The 24,668-nt window shown below is 40.7% G+C and overlaps 1 protein-coding gene across 9 annotated transcripts in view; it reads right to left on the bottom strand.

The window, feature by feature from the left end:
• Window positions 1-24,668, bottom strand: part of TJP1 (tight junction protein 1) — a 346,374-nt gene that overhangs the window by 244,901 nt on the left and 76,805 nt on the right. For all 9 annotated transcript variants that reach the window (XM_025199469.1, XM_025199470.1, XM_025199472.1 and 6 more), the window contains exon 2: window positions 20,666-20,798. In XM_025199469.1, coding sequence (XP_025055254.1) covers window positions 20,666-20,798 — 133 coding nt within the window. The remainder of the gene's footprint in view (window positions 1-20,665; window positions 20,799-24,668) is intronic.

Genomic DNA, 24,668 nt, shown 5'->3' with positions numbered 1-24,668 from the left:
CTTTCCATTAACAGTACAGCAGAAAAGGCTGTAGTCTTGAGTATCAGTATATTTGTGCATGTCACGGTGGTGACAAGTCCCTAGAAAGGACTAGGAGATGTGGCTGAGGGCCTGCCCACTCTATAAGAAATATATTAAAACACTGTTCTCTGCCACAGTGACAGAAGGTCTTGACTTATGCCAAAATGTTATTTCCTTACATGACCTTAGTAGCTGGTTTTCTCACCCATAGAAAAGGAACAACATTTTCCTATTTTTACCAAAGACTATGGAAAGTGTTCAGGAGTAAACTTTAATGCCAATAAATTATATTTTTAGGGCAAGATGAAAAAATAATTTAGGCACCTTCAGTGGGACTCAGGCAAAATTCAAAACACTTGAGCCCAAAACTGTAATCTAAAAAACCTTTGCTCAGCTGCAACCTAACTCTGAAGGAATCTACACTCCACAGATGCTGCATTGTGTGACCTTGAAGTTCCCTAGACACCAGCAAGTTCTGCTTCTGCAATATGCAAAGTGATCAGTTTTGATAGTACTAAGCAGGTCAGTGACTAGTAATATTAACAAATGTAGCAGCCCAAAATGACTGCTTCCAAGTTATACTTTCCTAACTGTTCAGTTTCAATTATTATTACACGTGGGTTCAAACCCCCTTAGGCTGTGTATCCTAATTACTAGGATAGTGTTCTAACTATTATGCCATTCACTAGCTAGGGTTGAAGGTCTGAAAACTGCCCATCATTTCTTTCAGTAAATTAAAAAAACCAAGAGGCCAAAAGGCTGTGAAGGAAGTGGCATAAATGGTTTGATTTATTCTTTGTTTAAGACCTACATAAACCAATCAGAGTTTCACTTATTCTATAATCATGGCAAAAAAAACATGGTAGTATCCTAAATCTTTACATATTTCACACACTCAAATACACTTTCAGATATTACAAAAAGGTAAATAGGATTTAAAATGACAATATTTTAGTTCTCAAATAGAGGTCAATTGATTTAAATGCACATCAAGAGGATTAAACTTGCAGTTCTTCACAAAATATTTTTACAGAGTTCTAAATGCCATATAGGAAACTCAACCTGAACTAGAAAATATTTCCTGCAATTTAATACATCTGAAAGCATGTTATTTTAATCTGACATCTATCTTTCCTTAGGTTTGGACATCAAAATAACCACTTATTTTTAAATGACCTAACAATGTAATGTTATATGAAACTTTTGACAAATAAGAACAGCGTTATATAACATTGTTCAGTATTCTGTTAGAAATTTTATGGAAGATAATTTACAAGTTCAAATATCTTTTAATTTGTTTATTCAAAAACAACCCCCCCCCATGTCTTAGTTGCTTAACTTCTAACTATAAAACAATCTCTTTAACATCTATGTGAAATCCTTAACTCCTGTTATTTAGTTACAACATAGAGCAGTGAAGTTCAGGCTATTGGACTCCACAGAACTCTTCCACCAATTTATTCTGATATCAAGTGCTTAAAATTCTGGAAATTAAGTTATTTTGTGCTGACTCTCCCTAGCAATTAGACAAGATAATTCTTCTCAGCTCAAACCAAACATAAATCTCACCTTGTTGCAGCCCCTTTACATTATATAAAGGACCAGAGTACTGCAAGAAAAGCTAGCGGGGGGAGGAGAAGGGTGGTGCAAAAGCCTCCTCTAAAGCTTCTGGAGTGTCCCTGCCTGCTGGCCAGGGCTGGTGCAGGCAGGCTTCAGCCTCCCCATCCCACCCCAATCCAAGAGGCAAACCTCTGTTGGGTCAGGGGGTGGGGATGTGGCTCTAACTAATGGCGCTTTGTATACAGGGCCATGAGTTAGAGCATGGCCAATGTACATCTGTCAGCACCACTAGAGGCACCTTCAGGATCTTTGCATGCAGCTCAGTCACTTTCATGTAATCTATTTGATGACAACCTTTTCCATCTTTTAAAGTGATTTTAAAATGTCTTTCTGATCTATTTTCATTGCTGAAAAGGTCTTAGAAACTCTCCAAATGATGGGGTTACAGGTTATGAGGAGAAATGTATATCTTAGGGCACACACTATCAAAGTCTCACAGTAAATAGTGCTGCATTGGAGCGCAGCATGCCTGTTGCACACAGCTGAACTCCAAATGGATATAATTTGTGATAGCTGCAGTTTGGGCATGCACCAATAAACCTACTGTGCCATGTGAAATGTACTAAGGTGACTCTCTTCCATCTGTTTTGAGATGCAGTACCACAAAAAATGATGTGCATCACTGCAGTGCTACCTAGCACTGTCCTCAGTGTAGACATGAGAACTATGTTGGGTATGTTAAAGAAAAATGGCTAACCAACACAATACAGTTATATCTTACCAGTACTGCCAACTCCAAGCAATCAGCAATACTAAGACATGCTCAAGAAATCATGATTTGGACTTCATCAAAAGATAATTTTTAAATACAAGTTGAGGGAGAAGGAAAGGTTGCCTTCCATTTTGTAAATTTAAGGTGTCATACTCAGCTCACATCTGCAAGATTTTTCCACAAACACAAGGGATAGAAATGTACTTTTTAAAATGAAAGCTAAGACTCTAACCTTCTCATTAGAACATAAGACTTGCCATTTACTAGATCAGGTCATAGGCTCATTTTGCCAAGTATTCTGTGTCACACAGTGGCTGAGAATGAAAGGAAGAGTGAACAGGGTTTTTCTCCTGTTCCTGTCCCACTTGCAGCATCCAGTATTTAGGGTCCAAGAAGTTCTGACTCAGAGCCTGTACCCCTAACTTCCATGCTCAATAGGTACTGATGTATCTTTCTTCCAAAAATTTGTCCAATCCCTTTTTGAACCTAGTTAAACTGTCATCTTTCACAATATCCTGTGGCAATAAGTTTCACAGGTTAATTATATGCTGTATGAAAAAGAACTTACTTTTATTAAATTCACTATCTACTAGTTTCATTTTATGACCCCTAATTCTTGTATTGTGAGTATTGTGAGTGGCATGGTGTTAGACTAGATGACTTTTACAGGTCTCTTTTAGACTGCTTCTCTGTGATCTCTGTTTTCCTCCCATGTCATTCTAGTTTACTATTTTACACTGCTATTTCTGAGAAGTGCAAAAAATATTTTTTAAAACCCTGGAAAACAGGGCTTACACTTAAGTACAACTTTGTTAGTCTCTGCCATCTTACATTTTAATGAATTGTATGTAATGCTTTCCACATTGCTGCATAATTGCACAGGTCTCAAGCAACCTGGGTCCACACCAAATTTAAAATCCAACAAACAACCTCCAGATCTTTTGCAGGCTTCCAGCACTTTTTAGTTACTTATAAACTGAGGTCTCTTGCATTTTTTTTTTTACTCCTTTATTACTGCCAGGTTTTAACCTTAAGATACTGTCTCAGCTCACCAAACACACTGGATGATAAATTTCTTTTAGCACATAGCACATATTATATTTTGGGAGCAATCCCACACAAACTACTGTATATCTTCTGTTGCGTGCCTTGATTCAGAGGCCCTTTTGTGCTATGACTGCATAAGAACTTACTCTAATTTCTCCTGTTACTTACTTTGATGGCTATGATACCACTCTACTTCTTCATTTTGTATTTCTCAGTGGATCATTTTTAAATGTCCTATTAATTTAATGCAGCTACTTGTCTAAAGCACCAATCCAGATTAAGCCTCCATAGAGGCAGGGAGTATAGAACTAACCAATTCATGTGCTTCATTCTCCTTCTAAACATCCTTTAGAGGTGAGAAGGATATCTTTTCTCCTTGTTCATCAAATCCTTCACTCCCCTGGGAATGCCAACAGCTGTGGGGAGGAGTTTGGGGCAGGGTGAAGCTTACAAACATGAACTCTTGTAACCCTCATTACTCTTGTCAGCTAGGACAAGACAGAAGGTTCTTAGGAAGATGGAAATGGACTGAGACCACTTTTTCTTTTTACATAGCTGCAAATAATGACTTTGGTTAGTTTAAATCAGTGGCCAGGTCCATTCTCACTTGCTCTACAGCAACTCCACTGATTTTCCTGTGCTGCTGTAAATACAGAGAATACAGCATGCCCCCTAGTGTGAATTCAGACCAGTGATGTTGACATAAAAAGCTGTCAGTGCCAGGAGCCATCTTACAGGGGACAAGGACAGAGCCCTATTACATTCAAATCCTCTGCTTCCTAACTTATATACTCTGCTCAGGCACAGCTATGAAGGTTTGAGGCCCTCGCTGACTGATGTTTCTCACAGGTGCAAGTGACTTTTAGATAGGCAGGCTCGAGTACGTCTCTCTAAAGAAAAAATGTAATTTTCTTCCCCCCCCACTTACCCCCCAACTACTATGCTCCTCACAGCTGGTTCCCTTTGTCCAACCCTGCTTCCTCCCGCCATTCCATTTGTTCTTCATATTTGTGCTCTCCTCTCTCTCACAGTTTTTTCAAATCCCTACACACTATTCCTGTCCCAGCATCAGAAGAATGAGCGTCTGCCTCTTCTTTCACTGCCTCTTCTCCAAATAAAGTAACTGAAAGACAAACCCATCTCAATGCATGCAGCCTTGCCAGGTGTTTGATGTTTCAGAAGCCTTCATGAAAGCAGTCACGGGAATGATTACAAGGTTGCCACATCTGAGTGTCCTACTCCAAAAAAAATGGTGAGGTTGACACAACTGTGACAGATAAGAACCTATCTGTCCCTTATTAATTTGCACAGATGTATCTGTATTAATGTATTTAAATATATATTTAACCCATGAATATGCCTGGCTCATGGAGGGCTCTTTTTTCTCCTATGTATTTATGGACCATGTGGCACAGTGGCTCCCTGGAACCTGTCAAGGGGCTCTAGGCACTACCATTTTATAAGTCATAATAAATGCAAAAGACATGAGAGAAAATAATAAACAGAAGACAGTCTATTTAAATGCATTAATGTAGTCACCTTAACTACAGTGGTTATAGAGTCAGCACCCCTTCACTGCTGTCTGGCACATTACCTTCTGGGAAATTTTTGAGATGTATAGTGGGATACTAATGCTCCTCTCAGGGAAATATGGGAATTGGGGATAATTCCCCAAAATTCCTCCTTGCCCTTTCCATAATGTTTTATTTTTTGCAATGTGTTAAAAAATTCTCACATTTTTCTCTGTTCTGTTCTATAACTTGTTCTTCTTCATGCTGGTTTTCAGTCTCACTGGGTGCATCTACATGAGATGCTTTACTGCAGTTGACTAATTAGCTCTGCAGTAAAGCATCACCATCTACACATGTGCCCCTATTAAGTCAAAATAAACTAATTAATTCTGCCGTAGGATAGTACTGCCCAACGTGAGTTCTACCCTATGGTGAAGTAATTTACTCCACTGAAACGTACGTGTAGCTGGTGACCAGGACACACGTGTAGATGGTGCCTGCTGGCTAGCTCCACACTGTTGCACCCTTGGGCCCCAGCTAGCCCCTCCGCAGCATGTTAAGCCAGGGAGCAGCAGCTCTGGGTTGGCAAGCCTACACCCTGGGCTCCCTGCTAGCTGGGGCTATGCCACCCTGGGTCAACGTGCTGGAGTTCCAGATGCACGTAGTTTCATAGTAGCTAGGGCCAGGGGGGCCCTGAACAGATCTGCTAGCCTGACCCCCTGCCACAGGCAGGAATGAATGCTGGGGTCACAAGACGCCAGACAGGTGATCATCCAACCTCCTCTTGAATATGCCCAAGGTAGGGGCGAGGACCACTTCCCTGGGAAGTTGGTTCCAGATTTTGGCCACCCTAACAGTAAAATATTGCCTTCTGATGTCCAACCTAAGCCTATTCTCCATCAGTTTATGACCATTGTTTCTCGTCACCCCAGGTGGTGCTGGGGTGAAAAGAGCTCTGCCTATTTGCTGTTGATCCCCCCTGGTGAGCTTGTAGGCAGCCACCAGGTCCCCCCTCAACCTCCTCTTGCTGAGGCTGAACAGGTTCAGGTCCTTCAGTCTCTCCTCATAAGGCCTGTCCTGCTGCCCTCTCACCAAGCGGGTGGCCCTCCTCTGAACCCTCTCCAGGCTGGCCACATCCCTTTTGAAGTGTAAACACTATACCTGGGAGCTATAAACTCCGGTGCAAACTGCATCAGAGTTTATTGCATGGCATTAATACCACATGTAGATGTGCCCTCTGCCACCCAGTCTCACTGCCAGATGTATAGATGTTGAACAAATTAATAGGGTGGTATTTGCTGTTTTAGAGAGTAATTCTTCTGGATTTGTAAAACTACAGCTACCACAGTGGCTCACTGAGCAGTGATGAAAATAGGAAGACTGGGGAGGAGTGGATGATGCGGATAGTGCATGAAAGTCAGTAAATGCTGCAGGCATTCACTGACCAGCTTCACACACTGGAGCAGCAGTTCCAGACCTATGAAATGAGTGCTTAGTGGGAGGATCGATTGTGACGCAAATCTGGGATGATCAGCAGTAGCTGCAGAACTTTTGAATGTGAAAGGCTACGTTCCTAGAGTTGTATGCTGAGCTCATCCAGCACATAGACACAAAAAAGAATGCTGCTTTGAAGCAGATGATGATCAGGTTCTGAAAGCCTGCATCACCAGATTGCTATTGATCAGTGAGCAACCAGTTCACTGAAAAACTCTACAGTGGAGATTGTGAACCTCAAGGTGCACAAGACTATTGTGTGTGTTTTACTGCACACAATTGCTTCAAAGTACAGTAAAACTCAGATCATTCATATCCAGTTGCTGAATTAAGAATGGGCCACTCAGCTCACTGCTGCAGCTCCTATTTCAAAGGGTACTCCTTCTCTACTCAGCTGATCAGCAGTTATGTGCAGCTGATGGAAAAGCAATGCCCTTTGAATTAAAAGTCACAGCAAACAGCTAGAGCACCTCAGCAGTCCCATGCAGCTATTAACTTCTGCTCTGTATACTATAGAATCATAATACACCCAACAAATTCACAAGTTCTCATCTTTATAGGGGGGAGTTAGGACTTAATCCTATGCAGTATCCAGTTTCTACTATAAACAAACAGAAACAGGTTCTTTTCCATAATTATATAAGCATTTATGGATCACCAAGGATGTTTTACTTGTGTTAAATGTTCAATGGTCAAAGGAGGGTCACAAGACTTCCATGGTTAGGAATAAAGGAATATACAGTGTATGTCCAGATAATGAATTGTTGTGAAGGTTTCTGAACCCAATGACATTTTACTGATTTGGGACGTTTACATCCCTATATAAAAAGACAAATAAAATAAATCATAGTTTTCATAAAACAGAGTTTTCAAGTGTAATAATAAATAACAAACACAAGGTATTTTCAGTGTTTGCTGGGACTAGTTCCTTGATATACTTATAGCCAAAAGACGGCAGCTGCTTCTGGTGGTTTCAGATTGCCAGGGCCTCAATGTTACCAGCTTTTTCATGACAATTTTACGCACTAAGCTGACTCTAGAGTGTGGAGGAAGGGGTCTTAAAGCAGTGGGAGAAACAATTTCAATTGTCCTAGAAATGTGTGGACAATAAAAAAACCCCCAACAATATTTGGTTGAAAAATTCAGCAAAACTGTGGCAGAGAGCAGGAAAAAAAGGTATCCGAACCAAAGTAAACCAGCAGCTGTGAAAGCAGAGACGAATCATTATTGCTAAAAAAGCTCTGTGAGCCAGCAACAAGACCCCTGAGCCAGCATTTTCTATCCCTTTCCTTAATCTTAGCACAGCAGGCAGACAACTTGTTTTGTACTTGGACCTTTCGATTTGAACAATATTGTGTTTGGGTCTAAAACCTCTATTCAGTTTCCAACAGTATTACTGCAAAATCAGTCTGAACACCATTCTGGAAAGCTTGTGAACAATATTTTTGATGCACTTAATTTGAATGCTCAGGTACTGGTTTGCATGTATTTAATTTTAAGTTTTGAAATGTATTATTTTTTATTTTACTACATTTCTTTTCTGTCTTCAAGGGATTTCAGCTTGAATGCATCACAGCCATCTGCTGAAGTGTGCATGTGGAAATGCTTTTTGAAAGTATTGTTATTTTTTGCCTGTTACTGTCAGTTCATACTTTCAAAATAAACTGCTTGCTTTAAAGCAGAATTCCTTTGTTCCCCGCCTAGCCCAGTTGGTTGTCTTTTATATGGAATGGAAGGAAAAGGGGGAAATTGTCAGGAATTGTCAGGAAGCACAAAAAATATTTAAGAAAAAGTGAGGATCAATGGGGCCTAAATTACACCCACCTGAGTCTCCTGTCTTTTTATTTAAGTGCATTCTCTCTCCCATCCCAAGGGTTATGAGGTACCCTTTTCTGAATATTGTGACAGTCACTCATGGATTAGTGGTTGGGTCCCTGTTCAGCCTGGAATCAATTTCTATAAAACAGCAGCAGTTCTAAGAGTCAGCATCCTGTATCTTCTGGTAGGATTGCCACACTTCCTTCCCTTTCACCTGGTGCTGGTATTGCTCCCTGCCATATCCCACCCTTTGCTTCTCTACTGCAATGTCCAGTTAAATCTCTCTATTCCTTTGAGAATCCTGTAAGTGTGCCTGTACTGCTTCTTAACCCACAGGCCAAGTATATCTAGGACCTTTTCCTGGACCAGGCAGTAGCATGGGGTTTATTTGGAGCTTCAGCAGCTGCTTGGCATGGAGCTGTCCCCATAAAAGTGGGCTTGCTGAAATGGACCGCCTGAAGGAGAAGTTATTGAAAAACATGCTAGTGATGCTAAAGGAAAGAAAAATAGACTTCCAGTCACTGTGACCCCTGGACAGCAGAGTTAAATTTGATCAGAGCAGTCATTGCCACAGGGACAATGGCATTGTGGAATTGTTGATGGAGAACTGCTTATACCAGTGCAGGTACCCACACAGTCAATGTTCTCTTGGAAGAATGCCCGTAGAGGATATGCGCTGCTTGTGGAGGTGGTTTAACTTGACTGGCAGAAGTTCAAGATTTAGTTGGCAGGACTCTCAATTGCGAAAGGAAGCATGCAGGTCTGTGCTGGCAGAAAACTTTGCAGCCTAAACCGGTGTTTCGTATGCATGAGTAGCTGTTGTGTAGCAGTCAACCTTTGGTACACTAATAGGAATGATGAGGTTTAAAGGGAAGTATTCTGTAGATAATTAGGACCTCGTCCCATCTATGAGACTAAGAAGGAGTTTAAGCAGTTTTTTCAACAGTGTGAGGAAATAAATATAAATTCAGGTCTGTGACACCAGAAGAATTAATCCTGAGCATTTCACAGCCATTTTGGTTGGTATATAAGATCTGCACACAAAAGGTGTAGTTCCTTTGTCCTTTTTGTGCCTAAGGGCACAGACAGAAGTGACAATTTTCACTCTATCTGGCCACAGAAAGTGGTTTGTGACCAAACATAAGTACATGGCTGCAGACAGGTTAAAAACTGGCCAGTCAAGTGAAACCTGAATCCCCATAGCATGAGGGGTCAGATGAAGACGTTTCAACACAGAGCATCTTCTGTAACTTGTGTTTGTGCTGTCTGCCAGTCTGTCACTGTTTTCAGTCCCCACTGGAGGGTAGGGTGGGTGTATTGGAGCCCCTTCCCCCCTCTCTCTCCCGAGGTGGGGGGGTCCAATTCTCCCACTTCACCCTCCAGCGCTGGCTGGGGAACCCCTAGAATGAGCTCTCTCTGCGCTCTTTCCTCCCTCCCATTCTGAAATAGCGACTGGCTGGGAGAGAGGAGGGGCTATTGCTAGAGGAAACTGGCTGCAGGGTCCCAATCAATTTCTCTTTGGTCTGGAGAATTGTGGTAACTCAGGAACACTTTCTGCAAAGCGTTCTCAGTTACAGCAGGGAGCTGCACTTTCATCTGCACCCTAAATGGCCACTTTCAGCCCTACATTTATGCTGTGGGTATGTAAGTATTCATGACTATACTGAGCATTCACAGTGGGGCTACACCCTGGTCTGGTATGTATGCCCATTCTGGAAGAATGGCAGGAGAGAAAAACCTGCTTTTATTTTGGTCCCAATGGTTGAGTGTTTAGGGCACTCTCCCAGGAAGCCAGAGACATGGTGTTTATGCACGTCTTCCGGGAGTGGGGGTGGGGGCAGTGCTTTAATTAGAGTGGCTCCAAGAGCATCACATGTATCAGCACCCCCATGCTGAAAAATGGTGGTGGCGATGCTGATACACATGATGCTGGAGTCTGCTCCAATGCGGTGTAATCGTATGCTGCACATGTGTAGGTGCCCACAGGTTCTAAGCCCCTCTCTGAGAGGTTCTGAAGCTGCATCACTAACTTCCTAGCACACTGCTCTAATCACAAGCATTATACAGAGCTCTCTCAAATGCTCCTTTGAAACTGTCCCGTGTATTTTGTAGTCGTTGGATAAAACAGATGGAAAGTGGTAAAGAAATGTCTGCCCCATTGGGGCAAAGGCCCAGGCTAAAACCCAAGACTGCTGTCTTCTAACACAGCAGCCATCTCACCTACATACTCTTCAATTTGCTTTTGTCCTCCTGGCCCTGCATATCTCCCTCACTTGAATCTCCAGGCCAGATTCAAAATGAGGCCTGGATTGTATGTACCCAACCTGTGGTTAGAGCACTCTGCAGTGAAATCAAAGAGGTGGCGGGGGAACACAGAACTCAAGTCTCTGGCTTCCTGTGTGAGTGCTCTAACCACTCAGCTACTGGGACTAAAACACAGAATGCAGCTTCTTTGAAATTTAACACACGCTAGTCAATGGTTTCTGGCTAGCTGAGTGACTTGGATAGAGATATATATCCAGAATGGGCACACATACATAGCCATAGTCTGCCCAGCTAATACATGTGCTCAGTCCATGCGTGTATGCTTACATATCCACACTGCTGGGGAAACAGAATTGCTACCTGTGCATATGAGCCAAAACCACTACTCAAGTGCCTAGAAAATTGCCATCTAGATGCAAAAAGGCATACAGAATTCCATCTAAGTAGTAACTTCAGCTTATGGAATGCTTTAATATTTTTTCTGCACTTTAAGTAGGGACTAGCCTCAAAGACCTCTTACTGAAGAACAAAATGTTACGTTTCTAGATCTAGTCCATTTTGCTAGATCTGTGTTTTCCCTCGTGTAATCTGATTAAATGCCTCTTTGGGCTCTCAAATATAAATTGAGTTTGACGGCAACATTTGTAGAAATTCTATTTGTGGAGTTTTTGAATAAGCTATGTCTGTTTTCTCCAAAGGTCCAAAAGGGACTCCCTGCTGAGCTGCCAATCTGGTTGCTTAGTTAGAAAATAAATCAAAGAAAACTATAAAATGACAGTTCTGGAGATGGCAGATCACTTTTTAAAATAACGCCCCCAGAAAGCAAAGGAGAATGTATTGTGCAATTAGCTAGTTAATTGTGTGATATCAACTTTGCATTTGTGACCAGTCTTTGCACGTGTGGGGCTAAATTTATTGCGTAATTTACCAGTTAACTTCATAATATATGTAATGTGTAGCAAAGGCCTTATCTCTTTCTTTCATTTTGATGGCTCAGAAGTTTTGAAGACAAGACCTGTTTTTCTGTTCTCCCTTCTGCTTGCCATCTTTAAGTTTTTCATGTTACACAATCCACCCAGTCTTGAGAAGGGCTAGACATAAAAAAACAAAACTACCTACAAACTTTTGTATATTAAAAAGAAATATTAAAAAAAAATGTAGATAAAATTTGTCACAAACTCAGATTTCTAAATCCTAAGGGTACATGCAGATGTTTGGAGAGGTTATGGGGAGGTTAGATAGCATGAAACATGGCTACCCAATCTAACATGAGGTGCAGACTGAAGTGACAATTTTTTCCCAATCTGCCCACAGAAAGTAGTTTATAGCTGTAACCAAACACACGTGCCTGGCTGCAGACAGCTTAAAAAATGGCTGATCAGGTGAAAATCTGACCCCTCATTGCATGAAGTATCAGATAAAGGCATTTCAAAATGTAGCGTCTTTTGTAACTTGTGTCTGCAGAGCTCCCACCTTATTGCTGTTTTCAGAATGGGAGGAGGGAAAGCGAGCAGTCTGGAGGTTTTTCAGCTCTCCCTGGAGGGTGGAACAGGTGAATTGGACACCCCTCCCAAGGTGGGGGCCTCCAATTCACCCACACCACCCTTCAGCACCAGCTGGGGAGCCCCAAGAATGAGCTCCATCCACTGCCTCCCCCCCATCCATTCTGCAAACAGCGAGCACCAGCAGAGAATCTGGCTGTTGCTATGGAAACCTGGCTGCAGGCTCCCAGCCAACAGCTAGATTCCCTTCCGCCCTGGAACCAACAGTGAACTTCTGTTTGGTCTGGGGTAACACTGTAACTCAGACCGCTTTGCAGAAATCATTCCAAGCTAAAAATAACCCCGGTCCTTGGGGGGAGAACACTTCCATCCCAAGGTCCACTGATTCTGCCAAACCCTTCTGGATCCCACCAACCCTTTCACAGACCCCACTCACCCCTCTGATTCCCCAAGCCCCCCTGCCCCCCCAGGAAACTGCACTGGCCCCCCCAATTTCCCCCACCCTCCTTCATGGACCCCACTTGCCCCTCTTATCTCCTCAAGCTCCACCCCATCCCAACCTTCCTTCAATCAGGTGGCCATTTTTAATTTAATCTAACCTCCCCAAATGTCTATACATACCCTAAGAGGTAATTTCCATGTGGCTAAAAAAGGTACCAGAAGCCAAATCCCCCAAAATATTAAAACAGACATACTCTAGAAATTTCAGTAAATGAAATAACAAGGTATTTGAAAAGTCATTCATACTGACACATTGTTATTTACTATTTTTAAACATAAGGCTAGCAGTCAGCACCAAGAATTGCTGCTGTCCTTGTTTCTTCATGTATAAACCAGCTGCATCTCCCTGAATACAGTGGTAGAATAAAAACAAAAGACTCCCTCAGTAAAAGGAAAATATTTTGAGCGGTATAATTTTAATGGGAGGAAAATTAAAAGTGGGCCAGTCTATCATAAGATATTTTAGGGTTTAGGCTCAAAAATAAGTTTTTTCCCATTAGATTATAAACTCCTTCTATCCCATTTACTCTAAATACTTGTAGCATTGTGGGTCTCCAATCTTGTTTAGGCCCTCAAACAGCATCACAATACAGTAAAAGCTCTGTTATCTGGCAAGAGTGGGGAGTAGGGGGTGATGGTAATCTCAACATGCAGGGTATCCGAGGCAGGGATTTTCAGCTGGATGTGGAGCTGGGGGTGGTGGCAGGCACATGTGGAGCAGTGGCAGTGCACGGTGGTAGGTGGCAGCTGCCACTGCTGCGTGCAAGTTTCCCCCCTTCCCCCGCATCTGGTTAGTGGAGTGCGCCAGTTACTGAAATACCAGTTAAGACAGCTTTTACTGTACATAATAATAACAATGAAAAATCTGCTTTCAAGAGCAGAAGAACCTGAAGCTTATGGCAGTGATCTTTGTAAATTATTCAAAAAACTTGATTTTCAGAAGTAAAAAACAGTAAATTAGTTTGATGCAGATGCTCTACAAATAACAAGTAATCAGTTTTGTTTTGTTTTTAAATCGTACTTACAGCAGTGAGAAATGTATCCTTTTTAGTTATAAGTAGCCAATGACATAGTCATACAAAAAGTTAATATTGCAAACAAACTGTTTAGGCAATAGGCATGACCCTCAGGGGAGGCAAAGATAGCTCTAAACCACATTTATGTTCCCTGCAATCCTGGGACTGCTTTAGGGATCAAACAAAAAACTACAACAAGGGCAAAGAACCATTGTTGACTCTTTGCTTGACATATTTCAATTTACACTAGGAAAAGAAAGCACTTTTTTAGCTCATGGTCAAAGCCACCTTTTTGTGCTGCTTCTCTACAAAACCTGATCACCTTTGGTACTCTGCTGAGAGAGTCTTCCGCAAAACATTCTTCTGAAGAATAAGAACAAATCTCATGTTCCACTGAGTGCATCTGATCATGCAAAAAAGGGGCAAGAACATATGGCATAATTTAGGGTTGTTGGTTGTAGCCATGTTGGCCTAAAATTGTTCTTTGCAAGCTTTCAGGCACAAACACTCTTCTTCAGGCATAGGGAGAGTCTGAAAAAGGGTGTTTGTGCCCAAAAGCTTGTAAAGAACAATTTTTCCAGCTATTTAGTTGGTCTGATAAAAGAGATCACATCTACCCAAAGAACCTTGTCTACCTATAGCATAAGTTGGTATTCCTAGTTGACATTTACCATGAAAGAGACCTTGCTGTTTTCTGTCTTCTAATTTAACTAAGAAATGCTCAACAGATCCATCTCCTACTTCGTTTTGGATCTCAGAACAAATGCATGTATTTTTAATGTATGAAGCAGCACCTCTTCCTTTTTTCCCCTGCCTATCCTTCTTAAACAAGCTATACCCACCCATACCCATATTCTTGTGAACTATACCAGCAATTCTCAATAAAAACTGATTTCTGCTGTGTCCAGTTCTTCTTGCTTCTTCCCCATATGTCCTGCATTAATTTATAGGCATTTAAAATGACTAGCAGATTACTTCACTACTTTTCTTCTTACCTTATTAAATTTTACCATATATCTTCCTGTTCCTAGGCCATTATCCAGGTCAGCCTTCTTGTTACTTACTTGTGGGCTTTTGTAAACCAGCAGTTTGCTTTTCCTAACAATATATTGTAAAATATTGCTAACAACAGTAACAAAAATCCAATCCAACCCATAAATTAAGTCTATATTTGTAAAATATAAATGGTAAGGCAGTAGTGTAGAGTAGAGCTGTGCGAAGCTTCGGTTGCTGATTTGATTCAAAGGCGATTCGGCCTGATTCTGTGGCCAAATCTCCGAATCCGAATCGAATCAGGAGATCCATTATTCTCTCTGAATCGAATAAGAAGCCTCCGAATCAATTCAGACAGATTCAACTATTCGACCATAGACACAGCTTTATATGCTTTTTTCTACATACTTTAAGGTACCAGGCACAGATCATGAACATTGAGATGGTGGGGCGAATGAAGCGCCCCATGGGAGCTCGGGGGAGCCCCCACGTGCTCAGTGGTGGAGCGCGTGGGGGACCTCCCCACCCTCTGGCTTGGCAACTGGTGCCTCCTGGGTCTGGGGGGGCACCCAGGGTCCCCCTGCAGCCAATTGCTGAGCCGCGGGGGGGGGTGCAGGGGTGTCCGCGGTGCACTCAGTGGCAGACCCTCCTGCTCGTCTGTGGGACACTCCATCTGCCCCACCATCTCAGCGTTCACGAGCTGCACCTGGTACCTCAAGGTATGTAGAAAAAAACATATAAAACTATGTGTATGGCCAAATCGCTGATTCTCCACATCAGAATCGAATCTTCAGATTTAGATTCGACCGAATTGAATAGGGGCAGTGATCACTTTCCCCCAAATTGGGCCAAATCCAAATCTAAATAGAATATTGCCCGCTTCCCACACCCCTAGTGTAGAGATGCAGTTGTGCACCCAGGGCAAAGTAGAAGCTGCAACTTCTGGTTGCTGCCACTACTCTGAATGTGAACGTATGGCTGCCAACAGCAGCCACCTTTTTTTTACCCCACTGTCTCCCCAGTCAATGCCTATGGCAGTTGCCCCAATGCACCTTCCCTGCCTCCCTCACCCTTGTTACACCACTGTGCTAAGATCCTTCAGGCAAAGTCATGTCTTCCTCTATGTCTGAACAGCAGCTGCCTTAATATGGCCTTGATCCTACTTGGGGTTTTCATTTAGTAGAAAGCGAATACGTGGATATAGATATAAACACAGGGTGAAGGAATATTGTAAGCTAAAAGGGTATACAACCATGTGGAAGGTATGTGATATATATAAAATTGAAGATAGTATACATGATGTCCTAGATCTTTTTGACAGTTCTTCTCATGAGTTAAGGAGAGACCTGACAACTTAGAAGCAGACAGGCAAATGACATGATGGTACTGAAGTAATCTACCAGTTATTTCTTTAAATAAATATTTCCCTTCACTGCAATAAAGATCTTTTTGCCAAGTTTCAAATATGATGTTTGCTAGTGAGATCACTGAGTACAATTAATGAGCACAAATATTCCTACTCAAAACACATTCCTAAATCAAAGGGAATTTTGAAATCCTTCAGCTGATGTCATCCTCACTAAGGGGTTAGCATTTGCTGTAGATTTAAAATGACATTCTGAACCTATTCAGGGACTTAACCTTGGTGTTTATTTTAAATATGTAAATGTCATGTTTTATTTGTTCCTCTTTACTTAACAATGCAGAACACATTACAAAGAAACATAAAATAAATGTTTTTAATGGCTCTCTAACTATATAGGGTGATGATTGTCTCATTTTTAATAAAGGAAAGAAAGTCAGCCCCAGTTTTGAACTTATCAAATTAAATTAGCTGTTCATTTATGGTTTATAGCCTCAGGATTCATTGTAAGGCTGTTCTAAGTTTCATACAGAGTGCACAGTGTCTAAGACCTATGATTTGCCTTGATATTAAAAAGTTACTTACATAAAACATGGGAAAACTGCTTTTTGATTAAAAAGCAAGATCAGAGAAAGGAAGACTATTGAAAATATATTCCTTTTCTGAATCGGTGCTAGAAGGGATATCATCTTGAAACAGAGAGGTGAAAAAATATGGTAGAAGAAAAAGCCAGACAATAAGTTTTGTATTTCAAAAGGAGCCCAAATCAAGGGTATAGAAGAGCATCAGATTATTTTTCTCTCGGACTTATGTGCAACTGAATCATAACAATAATAAACGATTTTCATTCAATATTATTTTTCCATTCAGTGGTTTAGTAAAATAAAATTATTGTAAGGCACTATTTTATATTTCACTAAAAGTAAATTGTATTAATATTTTGATCAGAAATATAAGTTACTATGAGATGGAAGAGATTTACCTTAGAAAGATAAAGCCACAGATTGCTCTAAAATTGCTTTCTGATGTGTGGCTTACTTAGAATAAATCTGGATATCAGTATTTGAAAATGTCATTTGATTGCAGTAAATGTGTTACTTTACTTTACTATAATATTGTGAAATGTATGAAGTACCACAGAGTGTCTAGTTCTCATAAACAGTCACATAATGAGCACATACCTGTGTACAATAAAAATTAAGGATCTCTAAAGGACTCCATCACGATTGGTGAATTTTTCCTTCCACTTATACAAACGAGGTTAAAATGACTGCAGGACTTAAAATGGCATTCATCTTATTATTACATTTATACTATAATTATGCACTAGTTAGCACGCTGTATACACAAGTGACTTTTTTTTTCTTCATGTGGTTCCATTCTTCTTAAAAGCTCCTTAAAATGGAATAATCTATATAAAAACAAACTTAATAAATAATATCCATTGCCTCAAAAGCCAAAGATCCAAAAATGTAAAAGAAGAAAGTTTGGCTACAAAAGCACACAGTAAAATTTTAAAAAGTAATTAACCCATGTTTTTCAGTAAAGATTAGAAAAAGCATTGCCTTCCTCAGAAGCATATTATGCAATGATCTGACTAAAACATGGAACAGTCCACTGCTTGAATTACTTGGATTTCTTTATTTCTAGTTTTAATTACAACTGCAATAATACCAATGATTTGTGGATAAAATTTACAGTAAAGAAGTCATTCAGACCATGTCCTAACTTTAAAAGAAAAAGCACTATACAGAGAAATTATGGTAGTGATATAAGGCTGTCATCACATGCATTCATGAAAGTTAATAAGAAACAAAGACTAACCCCCAACATTCTCAAAACATCACCTCACTTTATAAAGAAAGTAAAATTCATAATACTGGCAGCAACAAAGCACTGTGCACACCTGTGAATGCGTGCACACGCACGCACCTGTGAATGTGCGCGTACACGCACACAGAATACTTTCACCTTCCCCTTTCCACACTACATTCTGGGTTAATCACTTTCAGCAGTGCAATTAGTACAGGCAGCAGTAAGAGAAACTTAAAGCTCTTCTCTCTTCTCTACCTGAAATATTACAGTGAATGACATTTCTAGGTGCTACTGCACTTCAAATAAATTAATCAGTAGCTAATAATTGGTATAAAACCTAGTGTAGTGAAAGCATTGCCTGATGGATTAAAGACTGAAAATTGAGGGAAAAATCTAATTTCACTTTACATGCCCAAATGGCATGAACGCAGCTACATAATTGCTGCTTTGGGCACTCCTTATGCTTAACTATTTCATTCTCTACAGAGGGCTTCAGAATATTAACAATCTTTCTTACCTGGCCATCATAATCAATACTTAGCCACAAACAGATTAATTTTGGCTTTGTGAAAGTACACAATCCATGTTAATTTTACACTTTGATGTTGTTATTTCTGTTTCTATAATATACCATATAGAAGACAGTAATAACATCATGTATAGACTAAAATATTTAAGGAGATTTTAAACCTGTATTATTAAGCTATCAAACTGCAATAAATCCCATCACTGGTTTAGGTATTTCAATGTATAGATAACTAGCTTTTAATGAGTTATTGCATTTGATATAATACTAAAAATAATGTTTTTGTCTATTTCCTTTTTATATTGGTAGAAAAGATCTGAATAAATATTTCTGCAAACAAGTGAGACATACACCTGTGTTATGATCCACAAGAAAAGACGCATAGATTTCTGGCCCCTACAAACCCCAAGAGATGGTGGCTACTCAGTAAGAAAACCTACCCTGGAGGAAGGCCAAGAAAGAAAGTGGGGCAGGGGGGAAATATGCCGCTCTGCAGTAGGATGTTGCAGAGTTGCTTGTGGCATAACAGTCATTGTGCAGAAAATGAGCTCTTCCCCTCCCCGCCCCGATATATCTCAAATCTCTTTGTTGGGTTATACTATGAGCTTTAGTTTGTAATAACCTCTTTTCTCTGGGTGCCCCAAGGATGGAGGTAAATTTAGACTAAAACCCTCCCGTCACAAACTATAGATAATTCATCTTGCTGATAAAATATCCTTTAGTAAGGGTAGGTCCATGCTGCAGTCACAGCTGTAACTGTGAGTTGCATAGACATACGTAAGCTAGCTTTAAACTAGCTTGCTCAGGTACCGCTAGTAGTGTAGCCACAGCAGCATGAGTATCAGTGACAGCTGCATTTATTTACCAAGCTCCTCAGGCAGGTTTTGACATCCAAACTGAGACCACAGCTACAGTACCCAAGCTATTCAGTTTAAAGCTAGCTCCACCATGTCTTTACAAGTCACAACACGGATTGACTAACTAGGTTCAATTAAATCTAAGCAGTTCCTCAGTCCACTTTTTCAGGAAAACTCTGACAGAAGTATTGTAGAGGATATAAAACACAGAAATCTTAACACTCTCTCTTTATTTTGGTCAGCAGATAGATACAAGTTCCTGAACAAAGGTAAATCTAGACTATTAATTCCCAACAAATTTGAATTCCTCTTCCTAAGAGGATGATTGGCCATCACATCATTAAGTGTTGGCATTTAGGTTATGAGATTTATACTGTCTATCTTTCTTTAATTCAAGTCAATTGCAGGCCCCTTCCCTCAGTATTAGTATTAATTCTATATTTGTTTGCACATTATCAATACCTCAGTTTCCTTCTGATAGTCCTAATTTTTCTCATATTTGGTGCCAAATACTATCCCTTGATTCATAGGCATAACTGCCACTGACTTTGCTACATACTCGTGAAAGCATAAATTTGGCTTCTGATCTCGTGTAAACTAGTTTCAGACCATAAAACTACATTGATTTTAATGGAGTTACTTTTGAATAACAATACAAGTAATGATAAATTGAAACCCTCTTCTCTGCACTTCTTTATTTCTTTAAGACTGTATTTTCTGCCTTTTTTAAATATACCTCTCATACGGATTACAGTTTTGCTCATGATTTTTCAGTCTATTTTTCCTCACATTCCAGAGACACCATTCAGACCTTCAAACCTTGCTTATTCAAGCCTATTAAAACATTAAGACTTAATCTGGTGAAGCAGCATCTACATAAATAGAAGACCTAACTGTCTATCCAGGAAGAACCAAGAAAGGTTATATGCCTACTGTTTAATTAAAACACAAATGATCAGATCTGATCAAGTTCAGCTTTTAAATGATATCCATCTATCTATCTTTCACAACATATACACACGCGTACACACGTATAATCTTAAAATAAAAATCTATTTTTAAAGATTATTATCATGTCCATACACTATGAAAATAATTAAGTAACTTCTGTTGAAATCATAAATATTTCTTTTTGAGTACAACTTCCAAGCTCCAAACATGATAATACAGTTCTGGAATAGCTTTTATTTTTTTCCTATTTGGAAATGTGATCACAGTATTCAAGTAGATGCATACGTTCCAAAATACTTTCTATCCTTTATGTGCATATAACCAAAATACTTTCTATCTTTTATGTGCATATATCTAATCATTCAAGGAGCAGTCTTAAAATATGACATTTTCATTTATCACACTGATATTTTCTAAGGAACAAAAATGCAATTGTGGATCACTAAACATTCAATATCAATGATGTCAACATTGCAGCATGAGATTCTATTTGTAATGTTACTAAGCTTTAATAAAATAACCTGTTGAATGTTGACAAGTATATGAAATCTAATTCCCAAAAAAGAAGGACAAAATTTTATACATCTTCTTGTTTGATACCAAGAGTATTCAGAAACTGCAGCTAGGAGTAATGCAATAAATATTTTACTTACACTGAATTCACAGAAATCAATACTATCAAGACTTTTACTTCTATGTATTCTCCCTTTTATTCTTCTCAGAGAAGGCTTTCCTTGACTTACGCTACAAGAAGCACCGTTGGGATTTTCAGATGGTGGAGTTACCCTGCCAAATAAAGATAAATTTATAAAGATAAAGAAGACAAATCTCAAACACTTTTGTTTAAAGCCAAATATACTCTAACAAACAAAAAAACTATTAGTCTAAATAAGTGATTAACCTCACTTAGAAGCCAAGTTTTTCACCCAACAAGCACCAAGTATGCGGTCAGTGCTAAACAAATGAATCATTAGTGCTTTTAGATACCAAAATGATGCATTGGGATAGAAAAACATAAGATAAATAGAACAATTGTTTTTATAAAATATTGTTAGAAAAACTGTGTGGAATTTCCTTCTTTGCCATTTTTGTACAATATTCAGCCCTTTCATACAAAGACAGTGACCAAGTAGTCATTTAATGGCAGGTTTTTTTTTTTGACAAATACTGTTTTGTGAATGTAGCTGGTTCCCACATTGTTCTAATGCTGTTTGAAATAAAAATCATACTAAATTATAGAGATAATACGTTATGGAACTCCACTTTCTTGCAAAAAAGCCAATACTGGGTTGTATTAACAAGAGTGTTCCTCGCAAATTAAGTTAAGTGATTCTTCCATTCTGGTAGGCACTGGTGATGTCTCACCTGGATTTGTGTCCAGTTTTAGGCCCCACACTTCAAGAAAGATGTGGACAGATTGGAAAGAGACCAGTAGACAGGAACAAAAATAATAAGAGGTCTGGAAAACATGACTTGTGAGGAAAGAGCTGAAAAAGTAGGAGTATTTAGCCTGGGGTACAGAAGACTGAGGAGGGAATTGATATGTCTTTAAATACCTGTAGGGCAGTTGTAAGAAGGGTGAAGATAGAAGGTTCTCTAGCATAAAGGACTAGGAACAATGGCCTCAAGTGTCAGCAGAGGAAATTTAGGTTTGATTAGAAGGAACTTTATTACTATGAGGGTGATTAAGCATTGGAGCAGGCTACCTACAGAAGTTATGGAATCTAGAGAAGTTGTGCGGACAGCATGGAGCCCCAGCAGCCTTACCTGGAGTCCTGGGCACCTCCCAGGGCTGCAGCAGCAGCAACAGTTCTGCCACACAGAGCCTGGTTGGCAGCTGGAGCATGGCGCCGGTGGCCTGGCCCCGCTTTTGAATGGTATGCACTACCTGCGCATGTACTGTTCTGCTTTTTTTTTCCCATGGTTTTTTTTTCCCTGGGTCTCCAGGAGTCAAAAAAGCCCGTAGAAAAAAAGGCAGAGCAGTGCACACATGGGCAGGGTGCCCTTGCAACACAGGGAACATCTAAATGCATGGTATGTGGCGCCGTAGACATGTCTGTGGCACCACGTACCACATGACCACACTCATCTGGTTATTCTGTACATGTAATACCACTTCAATTCATTTTGTTGTTTTTGCTGTACAACTGTTAAGGTCCCAGCTCAGATAAGCACTTAAGAATATGATATACATGCTTAACTTTGCTGAAGTTAAAGAGTTCAGTTTAAAGCCCTGGTGGGCTAGATGAGCAGTGCCTAGTCCATCCATGGGCTGCTGATCCTGATCCTGTGCCTGGGGCAGGTGTAGCAGGTACCATCTGGCTGCATGGATGGAGACAGCCTGACCCCGGGGAAGGGGACGTGGCCTGGCCATACACGAGGGAGGGGAGGGAGGAAGGGGGCATATCCAAGCCCCACAGGGAAAGGGTGCATGGCCAAGACCCAACCCGGTCCCACTAGGGAGGAGAAGGGGCTTGGCCCAGCTCCAAACCAGCCCCACGGTGGGGAGGGGAGAGGTATGGCTCAGCCCTGATCCATACCCAGGGGGAGGGGACATGGCCCAGTCCCACATGGGGAAGGAGGCATAGCCCAGCCTTGTGAGGACGGGGGGCAAGTGAGCATTGCCCAGCTTCAACCCAGCCCCTCAGGGGGGAGGAGCAGGTTGCAGCCCGGCTCTAACTGACCATGCAGGCCTATGGGTTTGGGAATTTGGCAGGGAGGAGGTGGATATATTAATGGCCACTGCTCTCATCATGTCCCGAACCATGGCTCTGCAGGCCACATTTGGCCCATAGGCCAGAGGTTAAGCACCCATGGTTTAAAGGATTGGCTTTGGGTTTAACCTGGGAGAAAAGATAGCAGTTCCTTTCCGCATATCAGTCAAAAAAAGGAGATGTTCTATACAGATTGCAGATGTTCAAAATCTTATTTTCTCCACTGGATTCTCTACTTTTTTTTTTTTAAACATACACTGTTGCAATTGCCCTAAAAATAGAGTTTTGTGTGTTTTAAGTGAATTTAGGTATTTCTTCCTCAAACTAATTGACTTGTAACTTGTAGCTGTACGAACAATAGAAATTGGACTTTTTTTGCACTTCCTGGTCAAGCCTCAGTGCAGATTCTTTATTTTTAATTACATGCAAGTTAAGTGTTTGTGAAAGATGCTACACTGATCACTGCAATCATCTTCTGATCCACAGAAAATTAACTAGAAATGGCAATAGGGCAAGCTCTCCACTTTATCATAACATATTGCCTCAGACCAGCCCCAAAGAGATCAGCTCAAAGGGTAGCTCAGTTCCCATGCTCATTCAACAAGGGTGCCAGTGGTGGTGGTGAATTTTTCATTTTATGACAGATAAACAGACATGGAGAGGGAGGTCTGTCTGAAAATTCATACAGAAGATAAAAAGGGTGGAGATTCAATTTTTTTTTGCCCCACACACTTAGTAACCATATGCAAAAGGTGGGTTTTCTAGAATGGTTTGAAGAGAGCATTCTACAAATCTTCCAGGAAATTTATTTTTTTTAGTGTCTGAGGGTAGCAGTGCAAAGAGTGATAACAGGGCATTTCACCTTGACTTAACTTTTGGACTATCACTACCACTTTCATCATCGGTGCTGATCTGCGTAGATTCAGGGCAGAATCCTATTTCACTTTACACATTTAAATACCTCTCCCTACCTACATGACAGCTATGCATCTGTGAAACTGCAGTGTTTGCAACTTGAACGCATTTGGTAACTCAACTTTGAACGCACAAACATCCATACATACACTACGCATGCTCAATAGGGCTGAATCCTAGTAAATTCTTAAATTGTAGACAGGCAAGAATCCATGACTAACAGATGCTAGACACAGGAAGAAGAAGATCCTCTCATCTTTTAACCCATTTAGTGTAGTAGTTGAGCACTTGCCTGAGAAGCAAGTTTCCCCACTTCTAGGCCCCACTTCCTTTAGAGGGGGGTTGATCCTGTACCTACTGCAGGGACTTAACTAGGAAGTGCTGCATCTTGGCCAAAACCCTGCTGGAGAGCGAGTTGGTCAATTATTATTTGTCCTAGGGATTCAAAGTCCTTGGCTGCTGCTTCCAGCCCCCGATTGTTACTGCTATTACTAAAGCAGCAGTGTGGTGTGGTGTGGTGTGGTGTCCCTGCTGCTGCTGCTGCCTCTGCTCTGGCACAGACACCCTGGGGGCTGTCATTCTGGTGCCCCCTCTAATTCAATGCCTTGGGCTGGTGTCCCACTTGCCCACCCCTAGTTACACTACCGATCTCCTGCTTCCTAGCAAAAGTACTCTAACCTCCAAGCCACAACCTTGTTCAGCCTTGTTAAGCCTTACAATGTTGACATTTATTTTAACACTATAATACTGAAATATTCCAAACTGCCAGTCAAAATTATGTTTAGTGTGTAGGTGTTTGTAGCCAAAGATGAATACATGAGAGTAGGCTCTCAAAGCACGTAAACCTGATATTTCTCAGAAACTACTGCCATTGTTATCCAGCTCTGTGCGCAATATCCATAACTGTATCTTCCCAAGGAGATTGACATTAGAACTGTAGGATCCCCACTACTAAAAGAAAAGTGATGATGTCAGTACAACTCAAGTGAACACGATCAGCGTACTGAGTCACAGCAATAAAAAAAAA

This window comes from Alligator sinensis, unplaced genomic scaffold (assembly GCF_000455745.1).
Source record: "Alligator sinensis unplaced genomic scaffold, ASM45574v1 scaffold458_1, whole genome shotgun sequence".
Lineage (NCBI taxonomy): Eukaryota > Metazoa > Chordata > Crocodylia > Alligatoridae > Alligator > Alligator sinensis.
The sequence above is the reverse complement of the archived record's forward strand: the minus strand, read 5'-3'. Positions and strand labels throughout refer to the sequence as shown.